The sequence below is a fragment of the Tachypleus tridentatus genome, chromosome 3, assembly GCF_004210375.1.
Source record: "Tachypleus tridentatus isolate NWPU-2018 chromosome 3, ASM421037v1, whole genome shotgun sequence".
Taxonomy (NCBI): domain Eukaryota; kingdom Metazoa; phylum Arthropoda; class Merostomata; order Xiphosura; family Limulidae; genus Tachypleus; species Tachypleus tridentatus.
Window position 1 is genome coordinate 78,036,676 of NC_134827.1, and position 13,021 is coordinate 78,049,696.

Consider the following 13,021-nt stretch of genomic DNA (forward strand, 5'->3'; position numbering starts at 1 on the left):
TGTAATAAAAATATGTTTGTATTTTTCAGGAACTCGTCTGACCAACGATGGACGTTTCAACAACAATTTTTTTTACAAATCACTCCAGTTTGGACTCTCAGTGTGATAGGCGATGTTTTTTGAACTTGCGTCAGTTATTCGATAGTTTTATGTAGCAAGCCCCACCACTCTGGTCTCTTTCAGCACATGCCATAAATATTGCTGTCGGCTGAGCATCCAATAGGGTGACCTTGGGGAGTTCTTTGGCTGCGGAGAAAATATAAGGTCAAGGAAAAAACAAAGTGAGCTAGCAGTGAGTGTGTCGGGAGTTACCTGTTCCATTCCCTGTACGACCACTATTTGTTATAGCTGTACCGGGCAAATGATACTTATCTTTCTATTTTCGAACCTCTAATTAGGTCCTACGAAGGTCACAGTCATTACTCAAAAAAACAACAAAAAAACATCTATAAGCTTGTCACTTTAAACTCATTTTTATAAGGTTTATAAAACCTGTTATATTTAAATATTGTATAGAAGAAGTTTGTATAATTATTTTAAGGAATATTATAACAAAATATTATGGAAAAATCTGACGTTATTTATTTTCGAGAACAAAATGGGCCAATAGATCTAAGTCTCAAATCTGTCACGGATAATCGCATTAAGAAACGTGAAACGAAACATTTCGGAAACGCAAATAACCTCAGAGAAAATGAATTCGCGAGTGTGCAAAACCCATCCTCGACAAAATGGCCAAAGATTGCAAGTTATAATGGCCCGACCTCTGCAGTTTTGTCTTGTCCAGCTCAGCCACAAGAATTTCGAGGGCAGTTGGTCACAGGAGATTCAAACATTGAAGATATTCAAAAGCAAGTGTCTCAAACACCATTTAACTTGCCATCTTTGAATGTTCCCTTTGTATCCGTTGCTCTTGGAATCCGATACCCTACGAGTAATCTTCTCCCTGTTGAAACGTCGTTCCTGAACAGTTTTCAAAAACCATCTTCAGTGGAAAACGATAAAAGCTTAGAAAGCAACAGAGAGGACGAATGCATTAAAACTCAAGAAGGAAACGCCTACAGCTGCTATCCGGAAAGCCAGGTAGTCCAGCAGTGTGACTCCGGGTCTAGTTCCAGGAATAGTAAAAGTGATTCAAATACTTTTAACGATGTATTTCGTCTCCCTAAAAACGACTTACTTAATGTATCAGCGTTTCGTGCCCCGTTTTCTTCGCTCCAACATTCCAATAGAGTTAATGGTGAGAATAGTTGTTCAGCTAAATTATCGCAAATTCTCCCAAATGGGTGCGAACACAGAGACATCTTTGAAAAGGAACAGTTGCCAAAGGATCTCTCTATTAATAATTCTCATCACCGTTTGGAAGAATTTGCTAGTATTGCACTGAAATCTGAGAAGTTGCGAACTTTTACTAGGCTTAGAAGGTCCGCAAGCTTGTGTAGTTTTTCCAACAGTCCACTGAAGGAAGAGCAGTACCATGCCAGGTCAAGAAGCAAGTCGGATAGCGAAACACCAGATTCGTCACCTACTTTTAAAGCATATTCATATCTATGGGCAGAACATTCTTTACAAGATGAATATTTAAATCGAAACCTAATGGGAAGTCATAGTTGTTCAAGATTCCCTGAAAATAAACATTCCTTATCAAGAAAAGACAGCCAAATGAACTCGAATTCCTCACGCAGCCCGAAGCCCCTCGTCAGAACAGTAGCTAAACATTCGATGAGTCTTAAAAATCGTGAGAACAACAGATATTGCGATCCGTTTCTGGTTAACACGTCTGATTTCTTTACCTTAGAAGCAGTCGACGCTTCGTCATTGGCTGCCTCCAATGATAAAAATACTCTTCTGATGAAATTGCGCCAAATAACACCGTCCGGGTATCCTTGGAGCGTATACGGATATTACACATATCTCATGCAAATGTACCACAACCACCAAGCCATAACCGGAACACCAGCTGAGGTGAGGAGTATCTCCCACTCTTCACTTCCATCTACTTGTCCGCCTCAGTTTTTCGCGGCGGGCTCTCCTAAGCAGGATAACTTACCGGTGGAAGAAAACATAAACGGCGTCGAAAAAAAACAGAATCGAACTTTGACTGGTAAGCACGTGAAGTATGGAACCGGCGCCAGCCCTTCAACGTTGTTTACTCTTCGCCAAAAGATTCAGGAAAGACAGAGAGCGAAGGATCTTACCGAAACGAGCGAAGTTCTCTCCAATGGAAGGGTTGTCGAAGCTGGGAAAAAACCAAAACCAAAACCTCTGGTAAAGATGGCCACCAAGAAGAAAACAAAAGTGTCTTAAAGCTTAAAGTCACGGGCAAGTGAGTTCCTAATAATGTGATGCTTCTAATTGGGCTAATCCACCGATGGAAAAGCAGTATGTCTCCGGTACACACAGTAGGTATTTTAATGTGGCTTTGCTATAAACCATTCAAACAAAATCGAATAGCTTCATGAGAAAAAAAATCCAGTATTCAAATTGCATTCCAAAAAAGTTTTCACAACAATTACTGCGACCAATTTAGTAGCCATTGAAAGTATTTATGTAGGAAATTTGATTTGGATGGTTTTATACATATGAAATAACTTTCCAATATTTTTGGTATGTATTTACCGAAAATCTGCTTTGTGTTTTGCAATGTTTAAAATTTTTATATGCGTACAAAAATTCCGTTCATCAAAGTAAGGGTGAATAGAGGTTTTTCGAACTTTAAAATATTTTGTACCACCGGGTGAAAGATGACATTATTTTTGTAACTGTTCTGTTTTAACGCGTTTTGTGAACTATTCCTTCACATGTGTTGTGTATAAATATGTTGGATAATCCGATTGACAAAGTTTTAGTAATACAGTCGACATTTTGAACTAATGAAAAAACATGTCTCAAATTTTCAAGGTTTTTGCATTTGTAATTTGTAGTTCTTTTCCGTTGTCAGAAGTGGTTTAAGTTAGGGTGTGTTTTGAATTTTTTGTTTATACGTAATGTACATCGTGAAAATGTTTTTATTCTCATATATCTAATATTCCAAGCATATCTACAGATCAACTAATATGCATTTAAATATATTTTTGTGTGACTACGAAATAAAAAAAAGAAATACACTTTGTTATATATACACATCCTATGTTTTATGATGCGAAAAAAAACACGTCCACTTTTATTTTGCGCGCATAGTTTTTAGGTGAAACCTAATTATCATCCACAAGACGATAAATAAATAAAAATAAATAAAACACAATTCTCAATCAGGCTCAGATGTCTATTAGAAATACTTCTGTGTACTATATATACGCTCCCCAATGTCTCAACACCAAGTTTGAGAGGTGAACACTCGCTGTGGACACAGTACAAATAGCCAGCCCATTATGTAGCTTCGTGCTTAATAACAAACAAGCTATCGTAATGTGCACTAGAAAGTGGCAGAATTAGTGGTGTTCGCTAGATGCCTACCATCTGATCCATCACAGTTAAATTAAGGACAGCTAGGTAGATAACCCTCGAGTAGCTTTGCTCTAAATTCAAACACAAACAAACTGTAGATATTAGTAAAATTATTAGATATAATGAAATTGAATAATGCGACACCTGCTGGGCTAGAGTTGCAATTCATTTGTAAAATATTTATTTTTAGATTTACATTTAATGGTAGCCCGGTGTGGCCTGGTGGTTTGGGCGCTTGACTCGTAACCTGAGAGTCGCAGTTTCGAATCTCTCATCCCACCAAACATGCTCGCCCTTTCAGCTATGGGGACGTTACAAAGTTACGGTCAATCCCACTATTCGTTGGTAAAGGAGTAACCCAAGAGTAGGCGGTGAGTGTTAGTGACTAATTACCTTTCCTCTAGTCTTACACTGCTAATTTAGAGACTGCTAACCGAGACAGCGCTCGTGCAACTGAAGTTTAGACTTCTAAAAGTCGTGTTTTATGACGTTTTGATTCTGGTTATTTGAAGAACTAAAATATTGGATGAATCACACGTTTTACCACCAATAATGAATAATTAGGGAGATTCTAAAACAACTAAGACAATTTCTTCCAATGTGGTCAGGTAGTAAGAAAAATTAAGTAATAACTACAATAAAGATGAAATAAGTTTGTTTGTTTGTTTGGAATTTCGCACAAAGCTACTGAAGAACTATCTGCGCTAGCCGTCCCTAATGTAGTAGTGTGTGGCTAGAGGGAAGGCAGCCAGTCATCAGCACTCACCGCCAACTCTTGGGCTACACTTTTACCAACGAATAGTGGGATTGCCCGTAACATTATAACGACTCCACGGCTGAAAGGGCGAGTATGCTTGGTGCGACGAGGATTCGAACTGGCGACCCTCAGATTACGAGTCGCTCGCCTTAACACTCCTGGCCATGTCAGGGACCATGTGAAATAAGAAAAAAATAATTTAACGGTTTACCTAAATATTGGTTAAAATGTGCTAAAAAACACACTTTTACAAATCTCTGTCTACATATATATAAATATATATTCATGTAGTACATGTCTTCTTTCAGTCATATATTGTTTGTAGAGTGGATAAACCGACAATCACATCTGGTCTTGAATTCCTGTTTTGCCACGGGTCTTTAAACATATAAAAAAAGGCTTAGTAGAGTGTTAGGAGCTCTCTCACTTTCACGTTTGGCCAGTTATACAATAGTATAAAATACTGGTTAACAACAGATATAGAATAACTTCAATAAACAGATAACTTCAATAAGCAGTCGATCATTTATTATAGCTCTCTACATAATTACAATGTTAAATCGTGTTGTGTAGTGTAACTGTAGTTGATTTAAATACAGTTAAATCAACTTACATTTCATACGCAATTCTTTTGAAGAAAAAAAATCGTTTAAGGGAATTTTGAAAATCCGTTTAAAAAACGTGAAGATTAATATTAATCTCGAATACAAAAGGTATTTGCGCGTTACATTCGCTACACAACGCTACTCGCTCGTCTTTCTTAATTTTGAATTGATAGGCCCCTGCTGGAACAGCGGTAAGTCTACAGATTTAATAATGCTAAGATCAGGGGTTCGATTTCCCTTGGTGGACGCAGAAGATAGCCCAATGTGGTTTCGCTACAAGAAAAACATAAAACACGCTGAACTGATAAACTAGTAGGAAGGCAGCTAGTCAGTTCCACACACTACCAACGTTTGGGCCATACTTTACCAATGAAGGATTGACTCTGACATTGTAATACTCCTCAGGCTGAAAGGGCCCTAGCATGTTTCTTGGGACAGTGATTCGAAACCACGACCTTCAGGTTGCGAGCCAAGCATCCCCTTACCAATTGGCGGTACTGTTCATCAAAAGGTACAGCACAGTTTGAACATCGGTGAAGGGATTCGTACCTCTAAGTTTGTGAGTCAAGCCTTCCGACCGCTAAGAAACACAGCTGAAAACGTTCTCGTTTATTTGGACAATCTCTTTTTATGTTCCACGTAACAGTAATATGTGAAGTTCAGTTACACCCATTTTAAAATATAAGATTTCGCTTCGTAATTTGAAACTGAGAACATAAATGTGACGTAGGTTGTCAAGTGGAAGAGTAGTGACGTAGGCAAAGTATATCTCGTCTGGCTAGAACGCCAAACGACCTTCTGGAGTCTCCTATATTTAAGCATCATTTTGACGAGAAATTATTGTATTTTAACATCAGAAACGAACTCGATATCACAAGTAAATAAGCATGCTATTCTACCAGTTTCCCACTGGGCCAGAGATAAGTGTACAGTTTACAACGCTAAGGCACAGCAGATAGCTCGATGTGGCTTTGCTGTAAGAAAATATACATTTTCCTATCAAGTTTCGGTTCTAATGCTCACTATTTAATTAAGGATTCAATACGAAGTGTTCAACAAATGAGTCAACGAGGGTTTAAAAAACAAACAAAAAGGCCTAACTACGAGGTCAAAATCCTTCAGATTGGAGGGACTGTTGTGATAAAGATTCTGTTTGAAAAACCTCAAATTCGATATCTAAAGGCGCTGCCATTTTTTGACTGATTTTCCCCGTTTTTATGACCTTATCGCCATCTAGCAATTATTTAATGTAAAGTATGTTTATTTCCAATTTCAGCATACAGTTAAAATTTCTTTTTTGTTTGTTTTGAATTTCGCGCAAAGCTACACGAGGGCTATCTGCGTTAGCTGTCCTTAATTTAACAGTGTAACACTAGAGGGAACGCAGCTAGTCATTACCACCCACCTTGGGTTACTTTTTTACCAACGAATAGTGGGATTGACCGTCACATTATAACGATCTCACGGCTGAAAGGGCGAGCATGTTAGGTGCGATGGGGATTCGAACCCGCGACTCTTAGCTTATGAGTCGAGTGTCTCAACCACCTGGCTATGCCGAGCATTTTTTTGTTCGTGTTTGTAGACTTGAATGGTGTTTCTTGAGCATTCTGAGATACGTGAAAGAATTTTTCGCCAAATCTCCCTCTGGTAGCACGGCGGTGACATTTGGGGCTTAAAACGTTACATTTTCACCAAAGTAAGGTTCTTTTACCAACCCACAAATGTGAAAGATATTATTATAATAAAATATCAACCTGGGATACTCTTAATCATTTTAAACTTGAAACTTTGTTTCTATATATCTTTTGTTTATTTTATAACGTTGATTTACTTAGTTTTCATGTGAATGCAACGATATATATTCGTAAGTAATATAAAACATGCGAACTAACAAAACAAAGCAACTTTTGCATATGAAATGTTTAGAAAATGGAAGAAAAACTGGTGGACGTTATAAACGCATTGTTATATTTTATTAGCAATTTAATACTCTGGTGATAACTGTTTTTTAAGTTTCCCTTCAAGTTTGTTTCTTTGAAGTTAAGGAGAACGTGAAACAAAGGACTATCTGTTGTCTGCCCACCACTGGTATCAAAACCCGGTTTCTAGCATTGCAAGTCAGCAGACATATCGCTGTGCTAGTGGGAGAAGGCTTTCTTTCAAGAAACCAATTACTGAACAAGGTTTGAGACACCAATAGTTTACCTGATAAATATGCAGGATAATTAATAGTTCTTAAGTGACCCTTCCCTCTAGTCTTACACTGCTAAATTAGGGACGGCTAGCGCAGATAGCCCTCGAGTAGCTTTGCGCGAAATAAAAAACAAAACAAAATATTTTAATAACTTTATTTATAGTTCATTTATCAAATACATTACCCAAATTCAAACATTAATAATAAAATATTGTAATTTATTACAAATTTTACAACATCTGAATAATTGTGAAGTTATAATACTTATAACAGAAGAGATGGAGCATTACTATTAAAAGAAGGGTAAACCATATACTGGAAAAGCAAAATATTTTATTCTATCAAAAATATTTATATTAATATCCTTAACAATTATTTTAATTTATAAATCTAAATAATGTGCTCCTATATTAGGTATTGACGTATTTTCAATTTCTAATTCTACTGGATAAATAGAATTTAACAGTGTAAGACTAGAGTGAAGGCAGCTAGTCATCACCACCCACCCAGCAAACTCTTGGGCTACTCTTTTACCAACGAATAGAGGGATTGACCGTCATATTACGAGTAGAGCCGTTGAGACTTAACGGTTAAGTGAAACGTGACACAATATAGGAAAATAAAAACCATCCAGCTTACATTTTAGGGGAATACTGGAATCTTGAATATCTATATTCTCAAAAGCGATAGTGTGACAAATAGCACATTTGTTTGCGAAGTAAGATATTTTATTATAAGCTAGAACGTCTTACAGTAAGATATTTTTAAATATTTCGACGTTTCGATTGCTAGAGCGGTTATACTGAACTTCACTATTTTTATTTACCATTAAAATCCTTGTAATCGAAACGGAACGAACTGACGATCAAAACTTCGCATCTGTGTACAAATATTCTTTCTTATTGTAAAACTTGTAAATTCTGTATAAATAAAAATACAATTGTTACGTAAACCATAACAAAACCATTCAGTGAAACATTGGAAAAGAAAAGATTATTTTTGTAATGTATAAGTATTGTAGTTTAACGAAGGTAAAACGCGTCAATATATTATCAGTATAGCTCAGCTTAGCTAAAATGAGCTAATATATTAATTAGTATTGTGGTTCAACTAAAATAAAATGCGCCAGTAACCTTACCTGTAGTTTCGACGTTTAAAAATAGTATAAAACCAATTTGTCTTGAATAATTGTAAAACATAAAGGATTTAGAAGAAACCCATACGTTTTACCAAATACAAAGTCTAGTAGTTTATAAATATATTTATCCTATTGGATGATTCAGTACATATACAGTCAAATTTATCCAATCTCCATTTAACAGTATCAGGTTTAAAACCCTGTCAAGATCAATGTGGCCAACAAACATCACCACTTGGAAAAATCTTGTAACAGTTCTAGAAAATAAACAAAACTCTGAATTTTGTTTCCAGGGAACTCACCAACCTTCACTTTCTCTTGTCTTGATGTCGTCGAGCAATTAAAAAATAAACAAAAACCAGACATACAGTTTTACCACAATGTCACAAATGCTTTTCTCTTATAGTTTCGGATTGTTTTTCTGCAATGTTTGATTGACAAACTGTTATAAAATCTTGTTAATTTCAAGGTCAGGAACTGAAACTTTGATAAATAGGCGACTAAAGAGACCATAACAAAAAGCAATGTATACCTGACTAAACAGATTTCAACTGAGTGTAGGTTATTTGAACAGATTTAAAATGAAATCCGAGGTATAAAATAAAGTCTATGGTTATTCGCACACATCCTTGATTGTTAATTAAATAACTTAACCAACAGACAAACAAAAAAATTACTGTAGTTGAAACACAGGGAATGACCGCAAATGCTTATAATGTTCATATATTAACGATTACTATTTAAAAGCGTAGAGTGTACAAAAATAAAATAACTTTTCATGGCAAACAATCTACTTGTTTACTTGTGTCATGAAAAGTTATTTCATTTGTGTACACTGCACGCTCTGAAATAGTAGTCGTAAATATACATTATAAACATTTGCAGTCATTCTCTGTTTTTCGGCCCGGCATGGCCAGGTGGGTTAAGGCGTTTGACTCGTAATCTGAGGGTCGAGGGTTCGAGTCCGCGTCGTACCATACATGCTCGACCCTTTCTTTTGGGGGGTGCATTATAATGTGACGGTCAATTACACTATTCGTTGATAAAAGAGTAGCACAGGAGTTGGCGGTGGGTGGTGATGACTAGCTGCCTTCCCCATAGTCTTACACTGCTAGATTAGCGCAGATAGTTCTTGAGTAGCTTTGTGCGAAATTCAAAACTTAGCCAAACTCTTAGGCTACTCATTTACCAACGAATAGTGGGATTGACCGTCACATATAATGCTCCCACGGCTGAAAGGACGAGCATGTTCGGTGTGACGGGTATTTGAACCTGCGATCCTCGGATAATATGTGTGAGTAAGCGCCTTTTGAAGTCAAATATAAATACTTAAGTCATTTTTCACACCTGGTTTAAGTCGATTTCTCATTTATTTTTCCCCCTTTTGGTATTCTACAACAACATTTCCCAAAGTAAGAGTCCTCCTCCATCAGGGCCGTGAAACTTTTTTTGGCGGCTAAAAACAAAGATGACGAAATAATTTTAATTCTAAATAATCAGTAAGCCGATAAAAATTATTTTAAATTAACGACATCACAAATGCGTCTCGAAACGGTTGGTATGGGTATTAACACTTTTATTGATGAGGAGAGAACAACGTTTCGACCTTCCTAGGTTTATATTTTCAAACAAAATAAATAAATGTTGATTCACAATTTGCATAAAATTAAGTATATATTCAATTGCTCATCAGTCTAAAACTTTACTCCAAACATAATAAATAGTTTAATTATAATACATACAAATTAGCAAGAAAAGACCACATTAATTACAGAAATACAATTTAATAGATAAAAAAATAATTGGTATATATTATTAATTCATTAGTAATTATTATTATTATTGAAATTGTGAATCATGTATTAAGGCATTTTTATAGTCTGGGAGCCTTAAACTTTTTGTCCATACCGAGGAAGCCTCAAATTAAAAAAGGTTGGAAACCACTGTTCTATAACAAAACTTATTTCTATATTTGCTCTGAAACAGAGCAGGTTAGCACTTTATAAAAATACTTGATATCAGAGTTTATTTACGACACTCACTGTGTCTGTTATTAATATTAGATTTTATTCACTATACGCGTTTTGTGTTACGAAAGTTCCCTGCACGTTGCCTAACGGCAAAATTCGCCGCAAAGAAGTGACGTCATGTGAAAAACAATCTATTTTTTTATATGTTTGTTCTAAATAACAAGTGTTATAAGACGAGTTTATTAAATTATGTTGTTTTTAAACAGTTTAATTTGTTTGTTTTTGGTTTTGAATTTCGCACAAAGCTACTCGAGGGCTATCTGTGCTAGCCATCCCTAATTTAGCAGTGTAAAGACTAGAGGGAAGGCAGCTAGTCATCACCACCCATCGCCAACTCTTGGGCTACTTTTTTACCAACGAATAGTGGGATTGACCGTCACATTATAATGCCCCCACGGCTGGGAGGGCGAGCATGTTTGGAGCGACAGGGATGCGAACCCGTGACCCTCGGATCACGAGTCGCACACCTTAACACGCTTGGCCATGCCGGGTCCCACAGTTTAAACCTTTTACTCGAAAACGTAACGTAAATATTGTAAGATTATAGATTAGTGAGAATCGTTTAATGAAATCCTTAACAATGAATAGTTTTGTATCCCACAACGGCTGGTATTGGTATCAACATCCACATGAAATAAACATCTACTAATCTAGTATACTTGTTAATATCAATACCAGCAGTTCTGAGATACATTTTTTATTTCAAGTGGGTTTCTCGTCATCAAGAATCAGTAGTTTTAATAGTCTGTTTTGGTTCTATGCTACCATTGGCTGATAACATAAAAAACAAAATGTACGTTTTATACATCACTAAGTCCAGACTAATGGTAATAACCTTGACATTGGTGTAATTATTAACATCCATATGAAACAAACATATACTAATTTTTAATACTTGTTACAGTTTTAAGCACTTCATATTTTACAATGTCCGTTAGTGGAATTGACTGTCACATTTATATGCAAAAACGGCTCGTTTGGGTTGAGAAAATATTTTACATATTTTTATTTATATTTTACATTTTCTCAACCCAAACGAGCCGTTTTTGCATATAAATTTCTCAACAAGTGGGTTTCTCGACATCACTGATGACTGTCACATTATAATGCAACCAAAGCTGAAAGAGGGAGCATATTTGGTAGAACAGAATTCGAACTCGCGAACCTCAGATTGCGAATCGAGTGCCTTAACCACCTGTCCATAGCAGACCGTTTGTGTATGTAATCACAGTCAATTTCACACAATAAAATTTTCTTTATCTATCACGTGAACTACTGACTAAATCATATACATTTTTGCAGTAATTTCTACAATTTTAAACTATATATACATGCATATAACCCAGTATATAAAAGTCAGACCTTAGCATTTTCAATTTTATTGAATATTGAAGATAATATACAAAAATTGTAATAGTTGATCATTCAGTTTAAATTTTTAAATAAGAACAAAAACTGCTTTCTTTTCACTTTTCTTTTTTATCTATTTTGTTTTGTTTTAATGAAACATAAATTATATGTGAAAACTGGGTCATCACAAGTGTCAATGTCTATGACAGATACATCCGCCCTTATCATCAATTTGACAATGATAAAATACCACAGAATTATTATTTGTTAAATAAACGAATAGCCTAAGAATCTTAGTAATTTACGAAAAAGCATTACTTATAGGTAAGGGAAAGTTTAGAACTCTACCACAGATTAAATAGAAACAAAACAACTTACTCACTACCAATTAAAATTTGCTGATGTTTATATCATTAACGCAATCACTAAGGCGCTGTTTACTATAACTGGATTTCTCTTTCTGGATACACACACATACGTCTATGCATATATACATATACGTAACTTGGTTACTTTTTCATAAGAAGAGAATATCCTCTTTGGTTATATTGGGTACTGTTGCATGGAGTACGTGGATGGTTTTGTCACTGGCCTTATTGTTTGTAGATTCTCACCTGTTACAGTTCATTTTATACGGCTTGCTGCAGGTCTCTTTCTGGATAGTTCTGGTGTCCCACGTTGATCCATATTTCTCTGTTTTCAATGCCAATAAGTACAAAACTCATCCTCATCTTATGAACTCTAAATATCTCATCAAGACATGTATTTATGATTATAGTATATAAATATTTTGCATTGGAAAGCGCTGTTAGATATTACATACCATTCTCGAAGGCGATCAACTGTCAATGAAATAAGTCTCAAAATATAGTTCTAACATAATGTCATTCCAAAGCGTTTGCGTATCTGCTATGGTTGTCACATAACTTGCAGATGTACATATTGAAATTGTTTTAATTTGATGTACTCGATCACTGCACGATATTGGTATAGAAATATGGCTAAATTCCCTTCACCCTGTCTACTTATTGCTCTTGACAACTTTCCTATGATGTTACGTGCGCTTTCTCTTGAAAACAATTGTTATAAATTAGAACACATTATGCAAAGATGAAAGTTAATTTCTTCCTTTAGCGGATCAGGTGATATCTTAAGAACATTTCTACTTACCTGCTATTGGCATGGCGGACATAAACACAGGAGGAGATAGCACTATAGAGTTTTGTACATAGTTCTATTTTCTTTTCGCCTGGAACATATTTAGAGTCAGATCTCCAGTGAAGTTCTGTCAATACTTTTTCCTTGACATGTTTTTCTCCAAACGCATACTACGTGTCTTGATTTTTCTTGAGTTACTGTTATATATCCGAAAAACAGTACAAGTAGAAATAACATATATAGATATAACTAGTTTAACAGAATCGTATGTAATCTAGAAAAAATAATGTCTCTTAGCAACCTTTTTATCAATAATAACTATCACAAGGGCGAAAACATCTA

The 13,021-nt window shown here is 35.6% G+C and overlaps 1 protein-coding gene across 3 annotated transcripts in view; it reads left to right on the plus strand.

Annotated features, from left to right (window-relative positions):
* Positions 1 to 3,123, plus strand: part of LOC143247266 (uncharacterized) — an 80,536-nt gene extending 77,413 nt beyond the window's left edge. For all 3 annotated transcript variants that reach the window (XM_076495023.1, XM_076495022.1, XM_076495021.1), the window contains one exon: positions 30 to 3,123. In XM_076495023.1, the coding sequence (XP_076351138.1) occupies positions 562 to 2,307 (1,746 nt within the window). In that variant the 5' untranslated portion in view covers positions 30 to 561 and the 3' untranslated portion in view covers positions 2,308 to 3,123. The remainder of the gene's footprint in view (positions 1 to 29) is intronic.
* Positions 3,124 to 13,021: the final 9,898 nt, after the last annotated feature.